The 27729-nt window shown below is 38.9% G+C and overlaps 2 protein-coding genes across 2 annotated transcripts in view; both read right to left on the minus strand.

Annotated features, from left to right (window-relative positions):
* Positions 1 to 7133: 7133 nt before the first annotated feature.
* Positions 7134 to 22698, minus strand: lhx4 (LIM homeobox 4). Its single transcript, XM_042006273.1, has 7 exons — positions 22652 to 22698; positions 19757 to 19878; positions 12887 to 13058; positions 11359 to 11561; positions 10613 to 10767; positions 9720 to 9891; positions 7134 to 8657 (listed from the first exon to the last, which is right to left on the minus strand). The coding sequence occupies exons 1-7, from the start codon at positions 22696 to 22698 to the stop codon at positions 8269 to 8271; spliced, it is 1260 nt and encodes a 419-aa protein (XP_041862207.1). The 3' UTR covers positions 7134 to 8268.
* Positions 22699 to 25993: 3295 nt separating this feature from the next.
* The window catches only part of qsox1 (quiescin Q6 sulfhydryl oxidase 1), a 28115-nt gene continuing 26379 nt past the window's right edge, over positions 25994 to 27729 (minus strand). Inside the window, exon 13 of the mRNA XM_042005393.1 lies at positions 25994 to 27705. Coding sequence (XP_041861327.1) covers positions 26888 to 27705 — 818 coding nt within the window. The 3' untranslated portion in view covers positions 25994 to 26887. The remainder of the gene's footprint in view (positions 27706 to 27729) is intronic.

Raw genomic sequence — 27729 nt, forward strand, 5'->3', positions numbered from 1 at the left:
TCTCGTTGCTTCATCTCAAATAGACACACACTACATTCATACTCACACAAATCTTGACCCTGATTCTTAACTACACATTCATGAAGATCCAAGTGCAGATTTTGTACACAACAGTGGAGACAAAGCTTAATCCCTTACTCTCTAACACACTGCCTCACCCCACCCTTGTCCTCAACCCCCACCCTGTTTTTCATCGGGAATCCGCTTTGACACAAGGCGTTAGATAACTGTCTCAACATGTCTGGTTAGAGCCTGTCAGTCACTCAGATCTATGATAGCAGTAGGTGGTCTACCTGGGATCGGTAGTCATCACCAGGGGCAGCTCTTGTAATTCATTTGTTGTCTTGACAGCTGTTGTACAGTGCTGGAAGTATATTGAAATGCAAGTTGGGTGTGCTGCACATGGGATGAATTAAAATCTCTCCATACAATGCCTATATATGCATCAATGTCTCCTCTTTGCCCTCTTTATAAGAAGGAGAGGAGAGTTTAAAGTACTCATTTTTCTGAAAGTATCGTCTTCTTGCTTTGTAAACGTCAGCCAAAGAAATCTTCTTCAATAAAAAATTCATGCATTTCTGCTCATGAATTTTGAGGAGGAACCCTACATGAGTTGAGTGGAAATCGTTTGAGTATTCAATGCAAGTCTGAGACATGATGCTCCACAATCCCACAAAGAGACAAGAGGAGACCATCTTGATGTTATGAATTCCAGCCACATCCAGCCATTAGGCTGTTGGTGCATCTCTAAAGCATGTTTGGGTCTCGTTGTTGTCTCCTTGTTGTTTCCTAAACCCCGTTATGCTGGCTTGAGGTAAGAGAGGATGACGGCAGTCGTGCTTCCCTCCCGGCTCGTCTGCAAGACTCTGACACTAAGCCCATTATGCTTCCATTATGGAGCTTCAATTTTCCTCTGAGCTTTTCACTTTTGACACTGCAGCTCCCTCCCTCTGCAAACCGCATACTCACGCACATCCCAGTCCCAACACTCTCCATCCCGAGTTTTTTTTTTTTTTTCTGTTTTCCATTTCTTTTTAGAAGTGACAAGTAATAAAGTGAAGTTAAGACCAGTTCAAAGTATTAGGGCTTTTTAGGGCTTTTTATTCTCCAGTAGTTTTTTACAGTTGCCTCGAGATGCAAAAACAAAGTAGAATTTGAAGAAACTTGAATTTAAAGGATTTTCCCCTTTCTTTTAGTTTCTTAGAGTGAAGTTGCATAAAGTATTAATGCTCTCAGTTTTGACTCCCCATAAGTGCCTCTCACAACTGTTCTGCAAAGGGAGCTGGAGTACCCCTTTAATCTAAAACTCTATGGTGTTAGGGATTTTGTGGGGCGTGTTAGAGAGCGTGCATTGAATTGAACAGTTTTATCTAGAGTGACGGGTTTAATGTCTTGCTGAATAAACGGTTGTAATAATGAACATTTATAATTTATTTAACTGGTTAAAGTGTCCTACACCATGGCAGTTTGTCATCTCACACTATTACAGAATTATGGAAATAAAATAGTTAAAATAAATTAATCAGGTGTTAACTATCATCAAATATACCTAATATGTTACAACTATGAAGCGGCACAATTATTTTGTCAAAACAGCAATTAAATGGTTGATTGTCACCAAACAACAATCAACTAACCACTGAATTACTGCTGTGGCCCATTAGATGTCTAATGAATAATAATTATTAATTATTAAGGTAACACGTTACCATTATTAAATTTCCTATATGAAATATCCATGAAGATACCAGTAGATTAATTTTCCCTCACCTTTACTTGACAAATTCATCAACTGTCAACATGAAAAAAGCTCTACTCACATTAAGTAATATTTTGTGTGTACAGGATTCTGGTTGTGATTATGATTTTTAGAGACTAAATATAACATATTGATCTTAAAAAGATCCCAGATATGCAGTCAAACCAAATCATGTAATTGTGTTCTAAGTAAAGCAGGATGTCCCAAATGTGAGAAAACCTTATTATAAACTATAACCGAGAGGTTGGCGGCCTAGGTTATTGTTTCCTTACCTAGTTCATCGGTGCGGACATATATCTGTTTATACTGTTATTTTTCATAGTTTGAGATAGAATGTTTAGGAGTGGGGTTGAGGAGTGGGAGGTGTGGCTCTGTGTCTGTTTAGTTTGTGTGTGCGTGTGTGTGCTTTGATTTTTTTTGTGGTGAACTTGGGTGTGTGATTACTTGTGGTTTTAAGATACATTAAACTGTTGTTTTTATTATGTAAAGCACTTTGTGCTGCTGTTATGCAAGAAAAGTGCTGTATAAACAAAGTTTGATTTGATTTGATGAACCAGGATACTTACATATTTGCTTAAAATATGATGTCTTGTGATTTCCTCAGCTGTTCATTTTAATCTCCACTCTAAGTCTGCACGTAGGTTATCTTCTTCATTACCTCTCCTCTCTTCACTGTACAAAAGCCATTTCACATTTTCACTTTGGTCTTTGCTTAATGCAACCCGTTACACCCTGTACCTAATCCTCCAGAAACTTTCAGCTAATATCTGAGATTCATTCACTGGTGTCCAAAGTGTGTTGTGTGTGTGTGTGAGAGAGAGAGAGCGAGAGAGAGAGAGAGAGAGAGAGAGAGAGAGAAAGAGAGAGAGGCTTGGTTTTTAAGCTATATGTGGAGTTCCTGGTGATGAAAAAACAATCCCACTTTCCACCAATGAATCACAATGAAGACTTGACCTTTCAGATTTTAGATAAACTAACAAGCTGGTGGGCAACTTCATCTACGTTGTCTTATTCATATACCTGGACTCTGCAAGGCAGTGGACCTCCAATGCAGTAAATACATTATCATGTCTTCAGGTAGTTATCATGGTTTATTCATGGTCATAAACCTTCTTCCTTTTGTTATTTGTCGTCTATCTGATCTCTGCAGCTCAGGGGACTATTTTGTGGAAAAGTCCCAGTTCCAAATGAAACAGCTCACAACCTTGAGGGTGTCATTGAGAGGCCTCTGTTTGACTCCAGTCCCTCTTTAAGACTCACTCAGTCATCCTGCAGATCATTGTTCACTGCAGGGTTGGATGAAGGCATTTGAGGAGAAAAATGTCCTTTCTCAATGCTGCAAAATTGACTGTCAGTGCAAAACAAATCCTTGCTGTTTTGCATGTTAATTTATTCTCCTTTGCTTCACATGAAAAAAAAAAAACTGTTTCCTTCAGGAAGTTTGTAATAAAAGCCTTGCGATCGATGATAATGGCATTTGTGCTTGTGTTTGTCATCTTCGCAAAAGCAACAGTGGTGGAGTTTCCACAGATTTATTTGTATACTAGTGCTGTAAGTGGCGTGTAAATTATCCTAACTGTCCGTGTGGCTCTTTATCTTTGTAAGCCAGTTCTATTAGAGCCTATCCATTAATGCCCATAGCCCAGCCAATCAATGTTTAAATAAAAATCAGCTCAATTTGTGGCATTTTATTCAAACGTGCAAACTCCAACCAAGCTAAGTGTTTCTTTTTATTTTCATAATGCAACAAGAATAGCTAAAACAAAGGAATCGATAGCACTTAAGTTTGGGTTACATTGGTTTGCTCTCAGACAAATGCTCCACGTTGCTGTGTAGAAATTAGTTTCATACGCATGTACACTGTGGTGTAATTTCATTATAATACACACTCAGCCAACATCATAGTTAGAGAGAGTAAATCTGCAACTAACATGAGAGAAACTTTAGCAATGCAGTAGCGGTATAAGGTAATTCCACTAAATTCATGCCACCACTTGAGCCTACAGTGAAACTTTTCATCAACTTTTCCGTTGCTTAACCATTAAATTTAAAATTCTCTATTAATCAAGTTAATTAATGATATTCTCAATTTTTATATTTATATGTAAAGTTACAAATTTGCAAAGACCAAAGGAAGTTCTTACCACATAACAACAAATCACACTGCTGAACCATCTGGCTACTTCATTAATGGTCCAGGCTTTTCTTCCTTCATTTTTCTACCTGACTATCTAACTCATTTACATAATGCTGGCGTACTGGCTTGTTTGGTATGTCTTAAACAGTAAATCAGCAGCTACCTCACACTTTTTATCTGAGCAATCTGAGAAGACTGAACCTTTTAACTCAAATCCGCTAACTTAAAGTGGTAAACATAGTATGTTTATTCTGAACTCACTAACTTACTCACCCAACATATTGTTTTTCTTTTATTTGTTTGTTTGTTTTTTTTGTTTGTTTTTTTTGGTTTGGTTGTTTTTATAAGCCCATCTGTGCCGAGCATTGCAAATGAGCTTGCATGTAAAAATCTCTTTTTCTGTACACAACTTTCAGTTTCAGTGGATGATTGAGCCCTGCGATAGACTGGCGACCTGTCCAGGGTGTACCCTGCCTCTCACCTACTGACTGCTTATTGCTTATTCCAGTTCAGGATAGCGGGAAAGCTGGAGCCTGTCCCAGCAATTAGCTGGCAAGAGGCAGGTTACACCCTGCCCAGGTCCATCGTAGGGCCAACACAGAGAGACAAACAACCATACAAGCTCCCACTCACTCTTAGGGAGAATTTAGATAGACCAATTAACTTAACATGCATGTCTTTGGAGTGTGGGAGGAAGCCAGAGAACTCGGAGAGAACCCATGCATACACAGGAAGAACATGCAAACTCCACACAGAAAGGCCACTGTTCAAACCCCTTCCAGCTGAGACTCAAACCAGCAACCTCCTTGCTGTGAGGCCGCAGTGCTAACTACCATACCACCGTGCAGCCCCAGTTAAATCACAGTTACAGTTAAAGCACTACAAAATGGGAGAGATACTATGTAGTGGACTGAGTGGACAATGGTTAAAATATTACTTAAAATCCACATGTTGTGAACATAATAGCATGCTAACATTTAAATTTTACTCAAAACACACCAGTGCCATGTTGGCAGGAGGTTTCTAGATTAGAGTACAAAGAATGAAATTTTACTAAAGTTGTCATCACCGGACCTGTGAAAATGTAGTTATAGGGATGATTTGGAAACCATCTTATCTTTTATACTGAACAATTCTAAAGACATTTTTTTAAATAATTTAGTTAGCATTAATATGGGGAATTGTTAATGGCCTTACTGGTTTACTAAAATCCTTTATATAATGTGTTTACCAGTTTGACATACTGACATACAAGCTAACTGCCTGCATATGAGGCAAATTCCCTCTTTGCCTGACTACAAAGCATATTTGTCCATATTTAACAAAGCACTCTACAATTAGTTAACAGCCCAGGGATTAAGGCTAGATTTGGCAGGGCTGCAATCTGCTGCTGTGTCTCTTTAGCACTGATAGGATCAGAGAAAAAACCAGCAAGACATCTGTTTCTGCACTTGTTTTATTTCTCTCCCGCTCTTTCCTTCCTTATTGTCTCGCTTCATGCATCTTTCTTGTCACCCCCACCCTGAGAGCGAGAGAGAAAAACAGCATCAATCACTGTTAACTGACTGACCACTGTCTGTTGGTGGTACTAAATGGATCTCCACAATTGAATAGAGGCCTAAGTGTGTGGTAAATGCCCTCAATGGGTAAATGAATTTGCGGGTTAACTCGCTCTAAGAGCGTTTCAATAAGGCAAAATAATAAAAATACCAACAGCACATATTTTTCTTTTCATAGATTAGAAATAAAGTCCAGCTGAAAATCTTAACTCTCACATTCATCACTGCAGGCTCAGTGTATTAAAGAGAAAAGCACGTGAGGGTAACCCAAAGACAGTTCTGCTTTATTTTCCTCATATAGATTTGACTGTACACAGTTCATACCATTACACAGAAGGCATAAATGAATAAATTCAGTGCTCTCTTTTACATCTTTTTCAAAGACACATGGCAATAATAAATAGCGCTCATGAAACAAGACGATCAACACGTTGTCAAACTGTACAAAATTTACAACAATATGCAAACATCTGAGGCAACACAGACTTAACAAAAATGTATTGATAGTATGTTTCTACGTTATCATTACTAAAACCATAGATTGCAGCCAACAAATTACTCTGCCTAAACTTACTGGGCATCTACTAAGAAAATAAGTAATCATAAAATGATTGTATTTGGATGAGTATAAAAAGGAATTATAGAGTTGGTCTTTATTTATTAACTTGTATATATTAAGTTATTATGAGACAGATTTAAGCTATTTGACCATTTGTAACAGTTTGGCCAAGTAAAACAATAATGCATACTACTTGTAAAAACCTCTCATGTGATATTTTCCCCTTTTTGTCTAGTGTACTTGATTAAAAAAAGGTAGATAAAAAATCAAAACTTTTATTTCAGATGTCTTTTGTTATTGAGAATAAAATAATTGTGATTATTATAACAGAGAGAATTTTTTATTTGAATGAGTACTTTAAAGAATTTTTACCCCCCTTATGTCCTAACCTCATGTCTTGTCCCATTTTACTCACATTAATCCCAGTACAGTTTGGTTTATTAGATTACAATGTAATTTGTGGGCTGTAATCTACAGTTTTTTTTAATGATGTCACTTTCTGTTGGTTGATTTGCATTATGGTTAAAGGGAAGAAAAAAAAAGACTTGGCAATTTTTCCTTGCAAATTGGTGCCCTCATTGACAGGAACTGCTTCCTTTCAAGAACAGAAAGCAGAGATAAGATCCAGGTGCTGAGTTAAAAAAAAAAAAAAAAGATCATTTGAATTAAAACAGCAACGGCTCCTGGCATGCTCAACAGGTCAAAATCTAACTCTTAGGTACTCTTACAGCTCAAATGCAAGTTTCATGATGGTCACAAACAGCAGCTCTGCTTATAGTGAATAACTTTTCTATTTAAGTTATTGTTTAGGTGTTAGGAGCCAGCTGATGCTGCCGATACTACGAGACACAGCCCAGCAATCATGCCAGCTCTGATGCTGAAGTATCAGCCTTAAATGTGGCAGACTGTGGTAATCCCTCAGACATGGAGGCCAGGCAGTGGGAGACCAGGCTAAGGTCAGGAAGTAGGTTGCCCGCAGGCAAAAGTAGAGCTGCTGGACTGAGTGGATTATCAAACGAAACCTGGATCAGACTGAAGAGAGCCAACACAAAGTTTTTTTTTCCTTCTTTGTCTTCTTTTTATGGGGGGGGGGGGGGGGGGGGGGGGGGGGTAATCACTGTTCAACTTTGCTAATACTTGCTATAATGTCAAATTTACATTTTGACATTTAAACGGATCATTAAAATCTCCTGCATCTCCTGTAGATAGATACCTCCGTGTAATATATCTGTGCATTAAAAAGAATAAACCCATTCAGATGTATGACCTTTATATCTGGCGGTGAGAGCTGAATAACTCCAAATCTTTAATGTCCTGACTGTCCTCATACTCATGAGGTCTGATTGAGTCCTGGTCTGATTTTTTGTAATACTGGTGGACGTCTCTCAGACGGCTTTTGTACTGACAAGAACAACTCAAGCACCTATAAATATAGCAGAGATCTGCTGTATAGCAAATGGCATTCCCCTTCAATCAAACAGGGGAGATAAAAGCTTCTATGAACAGACGGACAGACAGACGGACGCACAGACCAACAACCATCTACTTCCTAAATACTTGTAAGCTCCAGCAATACATTAAAAAACATCAGCATGTTTCAAAATTCAGACTTGTGCCACTGCTCTTGTAAATTTCTCTCCCAGTGAAACACTGTGTTTTGCCTTGTGCATATGTCTCTCTCCTGCATTCCTGTCCATACACATAGAAAAAGAAGAGAGTAAAGTGCATTGCCACTGCAAAGGCTTTGTTATGGCCAGACAGAAGTCATACTCATTATGAATCAGAAGCATGCAGGTGCCTCCTGGATCTTATATGGACTTTGATCCAGATTGTAGCCATAATCTTGTAACTGTTGGACAAAGATGGTGTGGATTATTTCAAGGATGAGACAATATTCTCTCCCCTGCAACCATAATCTTCCCACATGTGGGAATTTAGTCTTGCTTTTAACGACTGAACAAACAACATACAGACAGCCGAAAACAAAAAATGAATGACAGTGCTGAGATTGAAAATTCAGTGTGGGGGTGGTCTTTGCTGCTTATGTCCAGACTGCACATCTTGACCCAGTTGTTACATCATCAGTAGTACTGCTGAAGGACTGAGATTCACACTTCTTCTCTCCCTTCTCCTCTTCACTCAACATCACCAAACATACCAGTCTTGTAGGGTGATACAAGGAAATATATAAAAAAAATAATATATGAGTCCATTTTGATGTATCCTCACAGCTATTTCCTACCATGCTGGAGACTCAAAACTGGGAATGGTCCATTTCATCCAGCCATGAAGCTGGACTGGTGGGGAAGTCAGGGTATCCTGTACTGCTGCCTGTGGAGAGGTCTGAGGTGGGGCCTCCCGCCATGGCCCTCAGAGCCTGTCCCACACCACCTGGGCCCCCCTGCACCACCAGACTGTCCATATTGAAGCCCAGGTTGTTAAGCAGAGGCGTATGGCCGGGCAGAGAGGCGATGGATGAAGGTGACTGTGGAAGGCCGTAAGGACTTCCTGCTCGGATGTCGTGGTATGGTTGTCCTGTTGCGTCAACAGAAAAGCCGCCATTCAGCACTGCACTGCCGGTCACGTCGCCAACGCTACCATAAAGCCCATTTGCGTGGCTGAGATCTGACAAGACTTGGTCATCTGCAGAAGAGACAGCATCACTTAGCATCAGGAGTGTAAAATCTTTGACACATCAGCACTGTCACCTGCGTGCACATTATATAGTTGTTATTTTTCAATACAGTTAAGTGCTTTTATGAGTCAGATTTATTGTGCCAATTTGATGCAGATTTCATGATGGTACAGTTAGTGGATGCTTCCTCACAAACTATTTCAGTTCTCTTAGTGTGATAGCATGTTTTTCCTTTTCTAACAAGGGCAAAGGTTTCATGTCAACATTATGGAGGGCACATTATGCAGACAGAAAATCTGAGCAATCAGATGTTGTACTTCTTGCATCCTGCAGCAGCAATGTAGTCATATATTAGTCATATAGTTAAGAATCTATGTAACAAGTCAAGTTCTGGTATTTACCTTTTACTTGTTTTTACTAAAGGTGTAGAGGAAAAGGGAGACAGGTTCTAAATATTCTAGTTACATGTAGCTCTTATCTCCTCCTATAATGTCTGTATGTGTACAATTACTGCAGCACAAAATAATTGTTTCCATCTCAATCGATCCCCTGGGTGGCTTCAATAACAACAAATCCCCAGAGCACTTTCTCTCTAATTGACTAAAAGCCTCACATGCTTTATAGAGTTTCTGTCACCATGTTTTCATTTCTCATAAAAATAGCTTTCCTTTTTTAAAAGAAGCTTGAAGACTTTTATTACTATCCAAAATGGAGATTGTGAATATTAAATAACAAAGGATGTCTAGAATGCCATTTGCATCCCACTAAGGAGACTCTCTTGTTTCCAATAAGCTCCATCATGGAGAGAAACAGAGGCAGGAAGCATCAGCCATTGCAGAGAGGATGTGAAATAAGTATGCTATTTTGGATGTGCCTGAGGGTATCACCCTGCAGAAATGCAAGGAAACAAATGAAATCCCCACAAAGACACATTCAATTTCTGCTGCTCCCATGTCATTTAGCAGCTTGAAGGCTTCCTTAATCCCATTATCGTGGCCTTACTGACAGTTCCCTTTCAGGGATGTCTCTCTCTCACTCTCTCAGGAAAAGAAAAGAACAAACAAAAATACCTCTGAAGCTCAGTTCACTGTCGCTGAGTCCTGCGTCGTCAGCTGAGCTCTCTTTCTCTACTTTGGCTCCACCTCTGCTCCGTTTGACACTTTTATAAAACTGAGTCCAGCGGTGTCGACCTGCATCCTTCTTCAGTCGCTTTTCCTTTGCTCGCCGGTTCTGGAACCAAACCTGAGAGAAACGGGAAATAATAAAATCCTCATAGTTCAGTCTAACAATTAAACCTATAATTATACTTTTTCTGTTTAATTATTTAATTGCTATTTGAGACTCTGAGAATAACACACATTTTTTACATGTAAGGAGATGTATGGGACATTTAGGTGCAAGATAAAGTGTATGAAATTCTCAGTTATAATTCATATGTAAGCTGCAAATAGACTGCACAAAGTCACAGTTAAATTTTATTTTTAGAGCAAAACTTTTAATAGTTTAATAGTTTAATAGAAAAATAATTAAGAGATGATAAATAACTATAAAACCAAAACATTGCATTAAAGTAAAATGTGCGATGACCAAGGAGTTTAATAGATGAGCTGTTTGACTCTTTACAAAGGCTGGAACCTCGACTAAGGCCTTACTGGTTCCTTTCTACATTTATACATTCATTAAAAAAAAAAAAAAAAAAACATACATGATAATTAGACTGAATTTAATTTCTTTTAATTATTTCTTTGTTGAAATAACCAGAGATAATTGGAGATACTGATGGTGATTCTAGTTATAGATTTAAACAATATTGAACAGAGGTTTTATTTCTGTAATCAGTTGCATTAAATATTGAAAAACAGCAGCTAGATTGAAGATGCTCTTGTCATGAGAACTGAACCGCTTCATTTCACCGCAGTTGGAGTTAAGAATGTTCTTCAAGGAACACACAGAAAAACTTTACCTGCACGACTCTCATGTCCAGCCCCGTCTCAGAGGAAAGCTGCTCTCTGACGTGGCGTGCTGGCTTCGGTGAGTTCTTATAGGCACTTTTGAGGGTCTCCAGCTGCTTGGCTGTGATGGTGGTCCTTGGTCGCTTGGTTCCTGCCTCTGAATCATCTGAAACCACCATTTCAAGTGTAAGTGGCATTTTCTTACATTTGTCTTGTTGCCTCAAAAGGCAGAGCCCCTGGGCTTCTGTGAGTGTGTTAAACAAAGTGAATGGTCATGCATGGGAGTGTATTATTGTCCTTGTGCATCTGTCCCACTCCCACAGCAGAGGACATAAATCTACTCAGTGCCAGAGGAATGGAGTTATTGGAGCTGCACCATAGAAGAGCATTGGTCTACTTTACATAATCAATCAGAGATACATGGAAATCTCAGAGGAGAGGGAGGGACAGAAACAGCACACACACCCAGATGACAAACACCAACGATTCACAGTCAGAAGTCATTTCACTGCATTCATAGTTTATACAGCTTGAACCATCATGCACTTCTACTACTTTGATTCAGTATAATGAAACAAAGCCTTTTAGCACTGAATCAGAAGGACAGAAATTAATAGTGATTATTACTATTAGCCTAAATAACCTTCTTTTTTCCCCATCAAAGTATTTCTACCAACCGGATTTCAATAATTTATCAGAATTTGTAAAACTCTCTCTATACATACTTTTATTTTTTTGTGTGTCCCGGCACACCTACCATTTTGTTTTGCTGTCTCATAATCCACCTTGCACACCAGCCTCCCATCCTCCATGAGGTAAAACTCGTCCCCAGTGGTGAGCTGTCTGCTGCACATGATGCAAGCGAAGCAGTGCAGGTGATACACAAAGTCCTGCGCCTTCCGTACTACCTGTGTTGGAGGAATGCCCTGTTGGCATGATGCACACTTTGTTCCAAAACGCCTACATGAAAACAGGAAACACATGAATACCATTAGAGAATTTGATGCAAATCACCGACAGGGTAGAGTGATGGCAGAAGCTGAGATTAAAATTTCACAGGCTACACTATTTCTTAAACTGCAGTTGAGAGTGATGGCAGAGTGTATGCATTAATAGAAGCTCCAGCTGTTGAGGAGAGAAAAATCAGCACTGGAGTACATTTCTGTTAACGATAGATTTGCCAGCCGCTTGATTGATGGACAGGATCAATGCACTGTATGGGGTGTGTATGTCCACGTGTGTGTATATGTGCATGTTTGCATGCTTATGTGTTTGCAGATGAATAAGTGAAAGCTAAAGAGGAGGGGTAGGGGGAGGAGGAGTTCTAACAGTAAACACACCCTGAGGAAAACCAATAAAAACCAAGTCAGGAGAGGCTTTAAATCTCAGGACCAACCCAATGAAAATAAAAAAAAAAGCAAGGTGAAGACTCCAAATCACCACAAGGAAGAAAACACCAGAGAATGTGTACGTTTGTGCTATTTCATGTTTGAGGAATTTTTAACATGCCAACATCCCCCTTGCTGCCCCCTAGGTCAGCAAACATAGTTAGCTACCAGTCAGGGCTCATTCAAGCTTTGAGCATTAAACCCTTTCAAACATGATTTAGTAAAAAGCCCAGATCTGCTGATCCTGTTTTGGATGAAAGTCAAATTCAATTTTCTTCTGTAGTGTCACTGAAATCCAATCGTTGAAAGAAAAAAAGAAAAATGGCAAAACATATTGCAAAATAACAGAATTATTAATCAGAGCTATGATAATATAAGGTATAGAAATTATGAATATTGTGAATATCATCAGCACACATGTTCATGACTAAACTGGTCAACTGAGCTGTACAATTCAGACATTATCAAACTACAATAATTCAAAACAAAATAATCAGCAATCCAACTTTGTCATTGCTTATTTCATTTCTTAAATTATAAGAAGTTTATCAAGTCTACTACAAATAACTGGAATTAACTAAACCAACTGCATTGTTTAACAAAATAAGGAGCCAAGTGTAACAGATGTTAAATACTACCAAATAATTAATAGTGAATTTACTGTATAATTTTATCAAATTGAAAATAGTTACAGGAGCAATTCAAACATTTCTTCCTTTCAGACAGGTTACTTTCTCTGGTTAAACCAGTTTTTGTCCTGAAAAATGTCACCCCGCTGAAGGCAGCAATGTTGCTGACTATGTTTGTTACACAGAAAGAAAATCTATCAATAAAAATAAACATTTAAAAAAAGAGAGAAAGAAAAAGAAACCAAAGCAAAATGAGAAGTGCACTGACTTGAAGAAGTCTTCCTTGCAGTAGACGCTGCCTGCCCGGGAGAAGCATTTGTCCGCCAGCGGGGTCTGGCAATCTGCACACTTGAGGCACTTGGAGTGCCAGTGTCTGTCCAGCACCTTCAGGATGAACTTGTCCAGGATGTGCTGACTACAGCCTGCACACTGAGGGATCTCTGCCAGGCGAAACAACAAGAACCTCAGGTCACACTCAGCTGATACAGAAACAGTGAAAGGTAGCTTACCATGGCTGACATATTTACAGAATCTTGTTAGAAGACCATTTACTTTTTCTTTCTCTCTCTCTCTCTATTTCTCTCATTCTCTCTCTTTTTTAAGATGCACAGTACTCTTCATGCATGTCTTTATTGGTAATAGAAGCCCAGTTCAATCACAAATAAAATGTCTTCTGAACCCTGTTTGCCTGAATAAAACCATGTGTGGTTTCCTGTTTTTTAAACGTGCAATAATTCAAATCAGACAAGGACATTATTTGATTTCGAATTCAAATTTGATATTATCCAGTTATTATATTTCTTATGAATTATAGGAATGGCTGTGAAAGCTTTCCAGCAGTCCATTCATTCAGATTTAGTCCCATTTTCTTTTTCTAGTTACTCTTTTTTTTTTTTTTTTTTACTTTTCGAACATTTTTAAATAGTCCAAACTTTATTTATTTATTTTTTTCCAGTTGATTAAAAAAATAGATCTATGCGGTTTACATACTGTCTCGACATTTCTGTTACCGTTGAACGAGAGGAGTGTATGCGTGCGTACATGTCCGTCACTGTCCAAGGTGCTAATGTCGAAACTGTTCGCTGCATATATATATATATATATATATATATATATATATATTAGTCTTAATTTCGTGTGCATACTCTATCTGGTGCTTGTTTTATCTACTAAATAATCTATTAGTGATTTTGCTGCAACCATGGCAACAACCAGCGTTAGTAGGTGAGACGGTTTCTGGATGTGAAGGTGAATTTAAGCAAGATTTAATTTTATTTGATTGCGAAAAATAAAACATCAGCAAAGCACAGCAAGTATCCATTCTCACACAAGACCTTCGGAAATCATGGATAACATGAAATTTATTGCAGCATTGATTATCTACACTAGATAAACTCTAATCTATTTCAAATTGAATTCAGATTTTTTTGTGAAGCAAATTTCTTCAAACAAACAAATCCGCAATGTGGCGCTTTTTGTTAGTTCATAATAAAAGTGTGGTAACTGTTCATGTTTTTGTCCTTTGTTATGTTTTCCCGTCACTTCTGCTAAATTAAAACAATTATTCGGTGATTCAGTGTTTGGTTGATGGTGTAAAATAAACATTTTGTTTGTTTTGAGCTTCGCTGCATATTCAGTAAAGAAAACAATTCAGCACACAACAGAATACTACCATGAGCCTAAATACACTCAGTGGAGATGTTTACTGGAAAGAAAAGATCTCTGCCGTGAAATCATCTCACAATATCTGCCTTAAGCCTGTGTGCCTATTTTTGATATCACCACTCCATACTGCCTGCAAAACAAAGCCCACATGCTCTCCGTGTGTGTAAATGTTCATGCAATATTCCTGTTGATTTTTGTGCACGTCAATTTTAATTTTGTGAAATGAAAAATAATTAGAATTGTGCTAATTAGATTTGATTCGTTCACATTTAACTTGCTGATCATATCAAATACGAAAAATGTACTGTACACAGGTACAAACCAGTTCTCCTGCACAGACACATGCTGGATTGTTTAGCAGCACCGAGTAAAATCAGGTAATAGAAGAAAGTGCACGAGGACAGGACATGAATCCGTGCCTTGGCCTTTTAAAGCGAGAAAGCATGTGAAATATCTGGAGCTAAGTGGTGGGTGGGTGAAGCTGAGAGGGGAGAGAGGTGGTGCTGAAAGGAAAGCAGTTCAGTTCTTGGCAACGACACAACGTCCACCGTTCCAGCTTCGTTGTGCATAGGCGCGTGCGTGAGTGAGAAGCCCTCGTGTATTCGGGAGGTCTTCCTCATATCTTATCATCTGTTGCCACCACTCTCCACTCTTTACAGGCCGGTTGCCTCCATCAGTAAACAAAGGAATAAAAAAAATCTAAATAAAATAGAGAGATTTCAGAGCAGGAACGCTGCTCTGGCTTCTCATACTTTAGTGTCAAATGATTTGTGTTAATTGAATGTGAAGTAAACAGTTTAACACTGACTAACTGCCTGCAGGTTAAGGTTTGGATGTAATTGTCCTGAGTCAGCAGAGCTCTCTGTCTGCGACATGAAATACTTAGATATACTTTCTGCTGCTATATTCCTGAAATAATCCAGGTTTAAATCCAGGGTGAATACTCCTGCTACGAGGGGGGGCTGAGTGGCAGGATCTTTATCCAATCTTTTAATCTGTCTCGATTTATAAAATTAAAGAGCATAAGCCGACCGCATATAGGCTCTCTTCCCTTCGTCGGGTTTAAATATGTTGAGCAGACTTTAACCACACACATCGCATTTTATACATCCCGTTTGCCGCTTTTTTGTTTTTAGGTTACAGCACTGATGTGGAAAATAAATCCTAATATATACTGTTCATATATACTGTATATATTGTTTGAAATTTAATAATTAGCTGAAAACACTTAGATAAAATAAATACACAAATATAGGCTTATTTTTGATGGTTTGAATATGTATTGTCAGTATTTTGAAACCAAGTAGCTGCCTTTCAATTACCTCAGCATTATCCCATTTCCATGTGGATTATTTTTTGGGGTGGTCGCAGATTAGCCACACTCCATCTGTACATTTTACTAACTCGTCTTTAAATAATTAGGTCAGAGCAGATATGTATCCAGTTGTACTTCAGTCTTGCACGATCAGATTATGAACGGGGCCTGGCACAGATTAAGTGAACAGATGTAAGGTATTTTTCGTCTTCTTTGATGCTGGAAGGCAGAAAACCCTTAAAGCCTTAGATTAATTAACTCTTAAGAATATTTGCTTTAATACAGTAAAGAAGCTAATTATGATATAAATAAGAAACTAACACAAACGGAGTACCTGGGCCTTTCCTTCTTAAACCTGAAATCAAACGTATAAAGGATTTAATTTGAACCAGTGTCAGTCAAAGTCAGTGTGTGTTCTGTCTGATGGGTAATGATGACAACTGCGTCTGATCTCTTGACCATGCAGGCTCGTTTACAAATTAACAGCTGGTAGGCTCAGTGTGAGCCTAGCAGCACTGGTTGCAGCAAAGTTTGAGGCCGAATCAAAGAATCAAAAGCCCCGCTGTTGCTTTTTTTAGCAGACAGATTTAGTAAAAATTCATTTGTGGATGAATACATTTTTTAAAAAGTGCCTTTTGCGGTACTCCTCGGTCGTCTTTATTGCAAAATACAGTCCAGCTCTGTGGGGCTGCAGAGATTAACTGGACACGTGGGATGTTTATGGCATTGCTGTGAAGGACTCTTGTCTAAAACGCGGTTTACAACTTGAAATATAAGCAGCATGACACATCATGGGCCTGCAAAGGTTCAGTTTCCTGTCTTCAATCTCTCTCCACAATAAGCTCTCTCAATGAGCCAAACCCCGCTGCACATGTTGCACCCGGTTTCTAGACAGAAAAGAAGGGAGGAAAAAATGTCTTACGTTGCAGTGGCACGCCGAGAATCTCCGGTAAACTCTTTACAGGACTCTCTGTTGGTAGGACAGCCGCACTTTGCATCATCGTGATCCAAACCGGGAGACAAGCGCACTCACATACACCCGCAACACGGTGGGCGCACTCCCCCGTCCAGCCTTGTGAGGAAAAAAAATGATGCTGGTGCCGTGGCCTGTCTCCTCTCTTCAGACTGATCTCAAACCACCGTCCGGTCAAACCTCTGTCCCTTTATTTCTCTATTCCCAGGGTGATGTCCGTGCTGCGCCGTGCCGCGCCGTGCTGAGCTGTTTTGGAGTGGATCAGACTGGCTGCTCGGTCCATTCAGCGCTGCAGGGGCGGCGGGGCGTGACGTCACCGCGGCAGAGGCTCATCTAGAGCCAATAAGAGCGAAGGAAGGAGATTGCTACCTTCCCCTCCCCTCGAGGCGGAAAGCATCCTCAGTAGGTGTACAAGCGAGGAGGAGAGAGGAGAGGAGATGCGTCTTACGTGGTATATGAAAATGTCTCCGGAGAGGCGGAACCTTGCTCCATGGAGACCATAAATAGCTCACTGCAGTGGCTTCCCGAGGGCCCCGGGCCAGCAGGAGTCCTCACGGAGGGGAAGAGGTGGGGTACATTCAGTCAGAGAAATGAGGACCACTTACGTTTTTGCTTTAGCTGAGGAAATGTCAATAAAACAAATTTAGAAAGAACCAATTTGTATTTTCATTGCAGATTTCACTGCTGCTCATCCAGACATAATGATGTCCCCTCAACAGGGATTCTTCTGACAAACTGCAACGCAAAATTGGAGTTTTATAAGAAATCAGGCGATAAATAGCGGTACTAACCTGTTCCACTGAGGTACATGCACGAAGGCCTACTTTATGGGCCATGCAAATGGTGTTTGAGGTGTAAGGAGTGTGTACAAAGCAGCAAAGAAGCTGTGATCTGAAGGAAACAAAAAGACGTCACTTAAGAGCTATGGGAGCAGAAGTGAAGCCACACCACAGAGGGAATATTATTGGACACATGTCTGAGTTAGATTCACAGGACCTGTTTCACCTGTATGAGCTATTCATGTCCTCGGCAGTGACAGGTAGGATTAGGAGTCAGGGCGCAGTCCTCCTGACACTGTTCATTTTAAAGCCCATCGTCTGAGACGGCTCTCCCGGAGAAGATATTCCCTCTGGAGGGTCGCTAGTTCAAGCAAGATGAACTCAGTCTTCGTTTCCAATTTACTTCAAGCTCAGAAAGAAAAGCACACAGTGGCGCTTTGTAGCCTGCGTGCCGCCTCTAAACAAGCGCACGTTGTTCCCTTCAAGTCCGTCTGCAGTTCAAACACATCTGGCCGGACACATGTGGAAGACAAAGTCCTTTTTTTAGGTACTAAATAACGGTTTAAATTGTATTTGAGTTAATTAAGTTGAATTTGGTAGCTAAAATGACTAAATTATTATTTGTGCATCAATTCCACGCAACAATACAACCAAAATTTTACAAAGAAGTTACACTATTACTGCTACTACTACTACCAAATAATAATAATAATAATAATAATAATAATAATAATAATAAATTTATTTAGAAATTACACCCCTTGCAGAATACACTAATTTTAGGCTCGTGCTGGAAACTCACATTTTCAGTTTGCTTATGAGTAAATGAGATTTCTCTTTGTGGCCGCATTGTCCTCTTGTCTTTTCCGTAGACTATAGCCCGCTTCCTATAGACTGTTTATTCTTTTATCGCATTATATAGCCTACTGTTCGGAGGCACAATATTATGCGCGTGCATGTTTAATGTTTCAGATGTAATTTAGTAAAATGGAAACGCACATCAAGCTGATTATAAAGAAGGCAGGGATATTACAGGAATTTTATCCAACCCATTCAAGACTGCAGTTTCCATCTTAGAAGATCCATCCATCCATCCATCCATCCATCCATCCATCCATCCATCCATCCATCCATCCATCCGTAGCAAGGGAGTCATGTGGTCCTATGGTCGTCCTTTATTTTCAATATACACTTTTCCCATCAAAATCCTTCAACCCATGACACTATTCAATTATTCTGATTGTTGTAATCGAGGCTTTTTAGCTGCCCTGGAAAACAATGCAGATAAAATGCTCTTAACTTGTCAGCAAAGGCAACACAATTAGAATAATTGAAGGATGCAGAAAGAGAAAAGACGTGCACGCACATCTGCTGGGACTTTAAAGGGATTCTGTGCTATGCACTTTTTCCCCATCTTCAAAATTAAATGGCCAAAAATGTGGCTGTATGATTTGCAAAATAAGCCACATCTGGAATTATTCTTTTATTTATTTATTTATTTTTGCGGGAGGTGGGGGTGGGGGGTTGCAGCAATGTTGTACTATTTCCTATTTATAGGAAACAGTACAACTTGAAATGACAGACGATTGCATATTTAGAAAACAAGGTCCAGCAGCTAGTCAAGCCACAACTGACAATTTTGAACTGACACGGTCAAATTCATTTTGCACAATAAGAGAAAGAAAGGCGGGGCGAAATAAAAATCATTAATGATACATTTCTGAAGAGGCGGTATGAGATTTTTCTCTATAAGAGAGAAGGGACACTGATCTCCTGAGGAAACAGCTGTAGGACTATAACTCAAGCAGGGGGTGACTCCTTTGCCGCCATCACTGACCCTGCCACCTCTAATTAGACATAATATTTCAGTGGATGAGTTCATTGACAACTACGATTCACAGATCCATCTCGCTGAGGGAGTCAGATATACATGAACAGAAACACATCCACCCCACGGACTGAGCAGGCTTTTATGGAGTGTAATGCATGTGCCATCAGTCATAAAACTCTGCAACAGGCCTGCTTCGTAATGAGCCAACAAAAAGGGGTTGAAAGCGAAAAAAGAAAACGATAAATTCTTTTAATTTATTTATTTATTGAGGGTAAAAAAAATAGGTGTTCGTGCCCAAACCGTTGCAGACTACTGGAGTTTAATAAAGGTCACTGCCCTAAACCTGAACTCAAGAAAAAAATATATCCTTAATGGTGAAAACATTATCGTGTGGACGCACATTAAATCTTTCTGCAAATGGCTGCGAAGCAGCTCAGAAAATTACCACTGATATATGAAAGATGCACAATAAGTGTAATTAAATGTAGGTGCGTATTTCTTGCAAAGATGAATCGCAGCTCTGTGCATCGCGCAGACCTACCTAATAATGGGGTGGTGTTGAAGCAGCGTGCTACCAGTTTCCTCTCTTCTCTCCCTCCTCCGCCTCTTCTTCCTCTCGGAGGCTTGTTTCAGCAGGATGCGGTCGAAGCGCACAGAGAAACAACGGCAGTAAGTCCACACTTTTCTCCGGCTTCCGCTGATAAAACAACATTATAGGACGCGATGGCAGCGCGTGTCCCTGAGCATTTGGTCGGAAAGCAGGAGAGGAACAGAGAGAGAGGCAGAAAGAGAAGGGGAACCTTAGGAGAGAGCACCGAGGAGAAAATTAAATTGCACTTGGGGGGCAAATTCTATTAGGGAATAGTTATTGTCTCCTGACAGCTCCTGTCCATTTGGGTAATTAGTAGAAGAGATTGGTTGAACAAACGAAATCTATTCCTGTCAGAAATGATATTTTCCAATTCTCTGATTGAACCTGACCCTGTCGTGCTAGAAAGAGGCGGTAATAGGCTTGTTTAACTCGAGTAACTGGAGTTGAGCCGAGCTGCCAAGACAACGATAAGTAAAAAAAAAAAAAAGCTTGCATACAGATTATTATTATTATTATTATTATTTAGTTATTTTTGTTTGTTTTAGTAGTAGCAGCATTAAATGTAAGAAAGCTACATTTTGGTAGACAACCTATATGTTTGAAATAACGGTGTACAGAAAGGAAATCATGGGGAATCTCTTTAGAAATCACTCAGGTTTACAAGTTTAATTCTGAGCCATGTGATGCTCTGGCACCTGCTCAAGGTGGTGCTCTGTCTGATTGCTGTCCAGTTGATAGAGACTCCAGATCCTCAGAGCTTCATCACATGAGGTCAGGAAAGCAAATAAAGCCCAGTTTGAATGAAGTTGCCCAATGATTTGTTTTCAGTTGGTGTTTATTTTACCACCATGAAAATAATCTTTGACAACTTGACCATGAGTAAAGTTGTACATACATCTGTTGGCTTTAATGAAAATGACAACACAAAAGCTTTAGTAGTTTTTTGGTCTGAGTGATCTACAACTTAGGGTTTAAATAAATTTAAATAAAATCTAAATATTTAAATAAAGGTTTTTGCTTAATCTGTGTGGATTTGCACTACATCAATGAAATAACATTACAAACAATATAGCTTAATTAAAATGTGACTACTATGATTGTTTACGACCAATTTAATTTACTATGAAAATATTTCAAATTAATTATGAATTAAAACACTACATTTGTGTGTGTTTTATTTGTCTTTTATGTGGAGATTAAAATCAGATCGTTTCAATGCTTTTCAATTCTGATGACTTATGGCAAAAAAACAAAGTTAGAAAAGACACAATTTCCATGAAAAGGCGGGGATGAATCTTCACAGGAGACTCAATGACAGGAGCAGTGCCAAGTGAGTGAATTAAAGCAGAGTGACTGACAAATGTTGGATCTTTTCCAGCTTCATTACCCAAGCACTTCCTGTAAGCTATAAGCTAGCTTTGGAGGGGAAGGGGTGTTGGTAAAAGCATACCATCAGGGCCTCGCTTCCCAAAAGGATCTGTAAGGTTAAGGTGACCGAGGTCTTGGGCTAAAGACTTATTGTAGGCTCATATAACACATAAAACAAAACATATTTTAATTTGATGTCTGCTCATTTAGCTCATATTATTGGCATTTATATGACATTTATACAAATTTAAAAATTTTAAAAAATAAATAAATAAATAAATAAAAAAGATGGATTTCTGAATAGTTTTAGCCCAATATGGGAAAACTTTGCTGGAAAGAATGTAAATATAACATTTTTCTCCTGTACATTTTTAATTCAATATCTAAAGTAAACACAGTTAAACCTGAAAAGGAAAACTTGGATTTAATTAAATTCATGATCATCATTTTATACAATGTATAATCAATAGTTAAATGACAAACTTTTAAGAACTCATATTGTTGCCCTGATTATTATTTTTTTCAGTTGCCTGAACAAGGCTTTCTGTTTGAAAAAGTTTCATACCCCTCAGGTTATCCCATCCTCTGGTATCGCTAATAAACTTTTTTTTTAAATGAATTTCTCTCTGACTGACAGTTTAAAACACATTATTATTTGACAGTTTACCTTTGAAAAAGACAAAAAATAAATTAAATTAAAAAATGTTGAAATGTTCAAGGGGTACATGTTCTGGGCTAATAAGCAGTGCTGTCATCTGTACACAGTTAGAAGTAAAACTGTAAAACATGACAGCAGCAATTGGCTGTTGTCCATTGATGGGACCATTATTGGACATAAACAAAATTTCACACTATGTATTTATATATATATATATATATATATATATATATATATATATATATATATATATATATATATATATATATGTGTGTGTGTGTGTGTGTGTGTAGTTAGTTTAAAAAAAAAAGAGTAGAAAGCTTTTCTTATCATTTTATTGAGTAGCTAGTTCAGGCTCTGCATCAGCTGTGAGTATACCTGGTGTGGAATTTGAGCTTTGTAACTTTGCAGACTGTTTATATACCAAATGCTACGGTAAGGGTTGGGACAAAACCAAAAAAACTTTCGTTAAGACTAGTTTGTTTGTTGGAATGGCTTCAGTCTTTATTTGTGATTCAATTTTCTAAAGTTTAATCCTAAGCAATTGTCATTTAGGCCAAATAACATATAAAACCATTTTTTTTTTACAGCTCTCCCAATTTTACAGTTCCCTGAACAAGGCCTTCCAGTTTCTTCCAATGAAGTTAAGTCAGTAAAATTCAATATGGAGAAAAATCATAGAGTTCACATGAAAGTGTAAAACACAGATTCAGAATCAGACATGAACAAAGTTATTATTTTAACTAAAACCATCAGAGTGCACTTCTTGGTTGCATCTGGTTGAACACCAGCTGGATTGGCTGTGCTTCAGCATGACAATCATCTGCTGCCCCCCTTCGTTTGGCGTCTCACCTCACTGAGACGAGATGTTTGAGAGATGAACAGATGAGCGGCGACATGAAAGGGGGAGGGACAGGAGCAGTAAAATGAGATGGATCTGACCCTACTTGACTTCTGCCTTTAAAAGGCTGCATATTTAAAACCCGAAAGGGGATCTGGCTTAGTTTGGATGTGATATATACCGATACCATATATTAAGCTCTTCTTCATAATTTATTCACCCCCCCACCACCACCCATCTCTCTCTCTTTCTCCCTCTGTCCACAGCAGGAAGCTTTATAGTATTATTAAAGTCAGAAAGAGAGATGACAGAAAATGCATCAAGCCCCTCCTGCATTTTAATATCAATAGCAGAGGGGTAATAAACATTGAGACAGAGAACACACAGGAGAGGAGTGACTATAAAACTCTACATTGTCTAATTTATGGAAGACAACAAGAGGGCAGTGAGGTGAGGCTTTTACCCTTCAGTTTGAGGTCTAATCGCATAGCAGTGTCTCAGTGCAAAATATTTTTCAACAATGCACCCTCTCACCAAAAACATTCAAGGAAAACTTTCTTTTGAGCACAAGAACAGCTCATAGTAAGCCAAAAGGAATGATCTAGAGTGACCTGGACAATTTATCTAAACAAGCAGAGTTCACAAAAGTAATTTCAGTTGGTTGAAAAACCAATCAATTTCATGTAGGGGGCCTACATGAAATTGATTGGTTTTTCAACAGGAACATGTTCTCGTAAAGCAACAATATGGTTAAGTCTTTTCTCTCAAGATTCAGTTCACAGGCAAAAACAAAGTCATGTTCCTGTAGAATTCCTGGATACAAGTCAGAATAATGATGGCAGGCCAAGATCCAGGTCAAAATCATGACACTACTGCTACTGTTTTTCACAGATGGGATGAGGTTTTTATGCAGACACGCAGTATTTTCCTTTCTTCAAATATAATACTCCTCACTGATTCAGAGATCTCTGTTTTAGTCTCGTAAAAACATGTTCTGCAAGCTTGTTCTTATGATCCCTAGCGAAGCTATTTGGGTCACACCAACATTACCCAATGTGAGATAGGCTTTTCATTACTTAGAAGTTTCCCTGCATAACTTTTACACACCCCATTCTTGGAAACAATGTAATAATGTTCAATTTATAAAAAAAAAAAAAAAAAAAAAAAACTGCCTGACCGTGGATTTTTACACTTTTTTTTTACCTTTTCAAACTTAATGAGCATCAGCAACTTTTTCTTCTGAGGTCAGAAGAAATATATTTATAACATATAACACCTGACTATTTCATATTCAAATTTATTGCAAACCCTAAAATCTAATCACTTGTTTCTTATTCCTGATATTCATTATTCTGAGATTTCTTGAAAATTTTGAGTTTTTGCTCTATCTGTGGTAGTTCTGTGATGTACCAGTAACCCTCCCCTTGACCTTGAATTGGATTGATTAAATTTTTATTAATATGTTCAGATGTTTAATTGTCAAATAGTTTAATTCTTCAGAACCAGTGTATAATTATTGCTTTTATTTAAATAAAATGGGAACATAAATCGAGTTTGGGGTTGACTTACATTTTGTTTCTGAGGGTTATGAGAAGGATAAGACCAGAACGTCTGACATAAAATATGTTTGACTTAGTTCACTCTAAAAAGCTGCGTTCATGAAAAGGTGTAAAAAACAATGTACCTGATTACCTTTAAAGCTCATTAGTTAGTACATTATATCTTGTCTTATTTAGACTTGATTATATAAGGGAGGCTGTGGTAACATCTTGTACCTCTCACAAGCCCTTTTTTGGCAATCATATGTAGCCTTGGCCTTTTTATCATAGAAGGTTTAATGGCTGGTAACTCGATGCATATTTATGGGTCTGCCCTTCACAAATAATGAGAGCAGGGCCATGGCCCAACAGTGCTCTTTGTTGCTTTAACCCTTAATTTGTTCAAAATCTTATCCAGTTTTTTTGTTAACACTTCACCTGATCTCAAACTACTTTCATTGTGCATGCAGGCTTGATAAAAATGTTTTTTTTTCTCCAGAAACAAACTATTCAAAGAGCACCAACAGCTCTGTATGTGCCCTGATTTCAATTTGAAGCATCTGTCCTTGGCGTGAACCCCTCACCCCGACCTTGACATAGCTGTAGGCAGATATTGCATTGCTGCCAATTTCCTCATTACCTCTGAGCTATCACAACACTTGCAGCTCACTCAGCTCAACACACCTGATAAAAGGCTTTTGTAGCACAAAGCATCGCCGTCTCCATTACTGTAACACATGCAGGTAAACATGTATACAGATGTGTGTGTGCTCAAGTCACAGAATGTGTATCGATTTTAAAAAAACAGTATTTAAAATTTGCTGCATGGCAAACTTTTAAAATTTTCCTGGGACAAATTGTGTTTTTCTCAGATGCCTTCTAGTAATAATCATTCATAAACTGAGGATCACACCTGAGTGTTTTAATCACACAACCACAGCTGTCCAGCCTTGACACTCCATCTCTTTAACATTAATCTGACTATTGTGTTTATGCGTGACTGCCTTCAATAGACTATTTCACTATCAAAACCCATTACACTGCAATGGCTGAGCATGTTGCTTGGATAAAGAAAAGGTTTGGAGATTTGGATGAAATTAGTGTGTCTATGAGGCAGGTTGGAGGGTGGAGGTAAAGGCCACGAGTCAAGGGAATTCAAACCAATGTTTCAGAGAGCACATCATCAAGATCAAGCATCACTTGTTCTTCAGATGGGCTTGTAGTAATCTTAACATCAAACCCACGTCCTCTAACCGTTCATCCATTCATTTATCCCTCACACACACCGCTCACTCTTTCATCAACCTCATCCGATCCCCTCACTGGTCCTGTGGGTCCCCTTGGCAGAGCCCACTTCCAAGTGTATGTGAGGATGGAAGAAGCCCCATGAAAGCCGATTGCGTTTTTAATAAAGTTTATTATCTGCAGGGAGCTAATCCTCAAGGGTAATCTCTCCTCTCTAGTCCTAAAGGAAAGCTGGATTACTCACTTGCTATAATCCCAATGAAATTGTTGGGATTTAGCTTGCGCTGCACAGCAGATGGCAACAGGCTTTTTCCTTCAGCCTTGGATGATTTAAACCCCCATTTCTACATGTAACACCCAGCTTCTACTTGCCACATATTCTCATGGTCTTTATCAAAACAAAAAGAAAAAACAAACATGATCTTGTTTTTCCTCAACATACATTAAAAGAAAAAAGATCAACTTTAACCTCTTTTTCAAATGAATTTGTTTTATGATTAAAATAAAGAGACTAAAGCTACCAAACCAAAAACTTTCCTCAACTAGCTGGAATATTAAAAAGGCAAACACTTATCAAAAATAATTTTATTGGGCCAGATGTAGGCAAACAGAAAAATGTTTTGACATGATCAACAGAAGTTATTCATCATGGCCAAGCCCCCAAAAACATGTCTCGTTTATCCTAAAACTGTATCCAGTGTGAACATATTCATCACTCCAGTTTTTAATCAACAACCAAAGTATGATGTGCATTCAGCAGTGTGATGTGATATTCAGCGATATTATAAAAAGACCAACTTTTAGCACCAGTTTTCCTGGCTGAAAGGGTGGCAGTCGAATCAACTTTTGATTTTAACTTAGGGAAATACATAAAAATCCTTACTGAAATTAAAATTTTTGTTTTTGTAGTACTTGAGAACTAGCATTACAAAGTCCTCACTCTACTATAAAACACAAACGTGAATTTAGGCAGAAGACTTTCAGCAAAGCAGAAAAACAACACAAAACTGTTGCATTCACTTAACAAATTAAACAAATACTTTCCGCTCATAGTGGGTTTGATTTTATCCTTCATCAGTGGTGAAACAGTCAGAGAGCACAGCTAATTACCCCTAAGTGCAGAACAAAGAGAAATTCAAAGGAATTCATGGATATATATACATCTATGTGCACATATTTTTCACAGTTAAATTGCTGCTTGAAAAGCTCTGGAGGGCAGATGAACTACAAGATTAGATAAAAACAAAAAGCAAAAAAAAAAAAAAAAAAAAAAAAAAAAAAAACCATCATAATCTCCCTTTTCCTCCTTTCCACATGGACATAACACCCTCAATGATGTTCATGTCAGAACATATTGTCACCTACTTTTTCTTCCATTGTTACAACACCTTTTGAAAGTGTCTCCAGACTTTGCTGATATGAACACAGTGAAAGTGAGATGTGGAATTTACATACATTTTTGGTTCAGGGCAAAGCTATTTTAACCCGCCGTCGCCTAAGGCGGTTTTTGAAGAATAGGTACATGCCTAAAAGACACATGGAGGACAGGAAGTACAGAATGACACACAGGCTAATGTCCAATTTTGAGAAGCCAATATTCAACATGGACATCCAGCGCGCCTTGTGGTTCAGCTCAACATCCCTTTCAAAGTTCTGGCCTGTTAGGTCTCGCTTCAGCAGCCGCTTTTTCTGCTGCCCCATATCCAGATCAAGGTCTGCATCCAAAGGTTGCAGGCCCACCATGCCGAACCCTGCGTCCAGCTCCATGCCGAGTCTGTATACATGCCTGGGCTCCTGCTCCACCTCCCTCTGCCTCTGCAGGGTGCGCTGTTTAACCCGGCTGGAAGCAGCCAGCTGCAGAGCTTTGGCTTTGAAGTGCTGGTTAACAAATGAATCAAGATCCACAATGTCCTCTTTCTGCTCTCGCATCCTCATTCCCACTATGCTTGGTTTCTTGTGAACCTGACGCCGGTTGTGACCCACTTCCATTTCAGGTTTGGTCCAGGTTGTCGGTTCAGATGACTTACCCTCCATCTCAATAGCTGCTGCTGGGGCACCCTCCCCACCTTCTTCTTCATCATATGCCGCTGCTTCATCTTGTGGTTCCTCTTCCTCCTCTTCCTCTTCCTGCACAGGGGATAGTGATGATGGAGTAACCACAATGAAGTTCGAGACATCCCTGACTTTCCTCCCTTCAGGTTTCATAGCTTCCAACTCCTCGAGCCGGCGGGCGTGTCTCTCCCTTTGTTTTTCCAGAATCTGGCTTTCATCCTCAAGGTAGTCTGACAAGAAAAAGAAAAATTTTT

The sequence above is a fragment of the Melanotaenia boesemani genome, chromosome 14 (assembly GCF_017639745.1).
Source record: "Melanotaenia boesemani isolate fMelBoe1 chromosome 14, fMelBoe1.pri, whole genome shotgun sequence".
NCBI lineage: Eukaryota > Metazoa > Chordata > Actinopteri > Atheriniformes > Melanotaeniidae > Melanotaenia > Melanotaenia boesemani.

Excerpts from the sequence above, each read along its gene's own strand:
- lhx4 (XM_042006273.1), bottom strand. The coding sequence starts at position 22,698 with ATGTCGCCGCTCATCTGTTCATCTCTCAAACATCTCGTCTCAGTGAG. Across the intron at positions 11,562-12,886 it reads TGCAAGGAAGACTTCTTCAA|GCGTTTTGGAACAAAGTGTG; the intron begins GTCAGTGCACTT and ends GTTTTCATGTAG. Across the intron at positions 9,892-10,612 it reads TGGACATGAGAGTCGTGCAG|GTTTGGTTCCAGAACCGGCG; the intron begins GTAAAGTTTTTC and ends CGTTTCTCTCAG.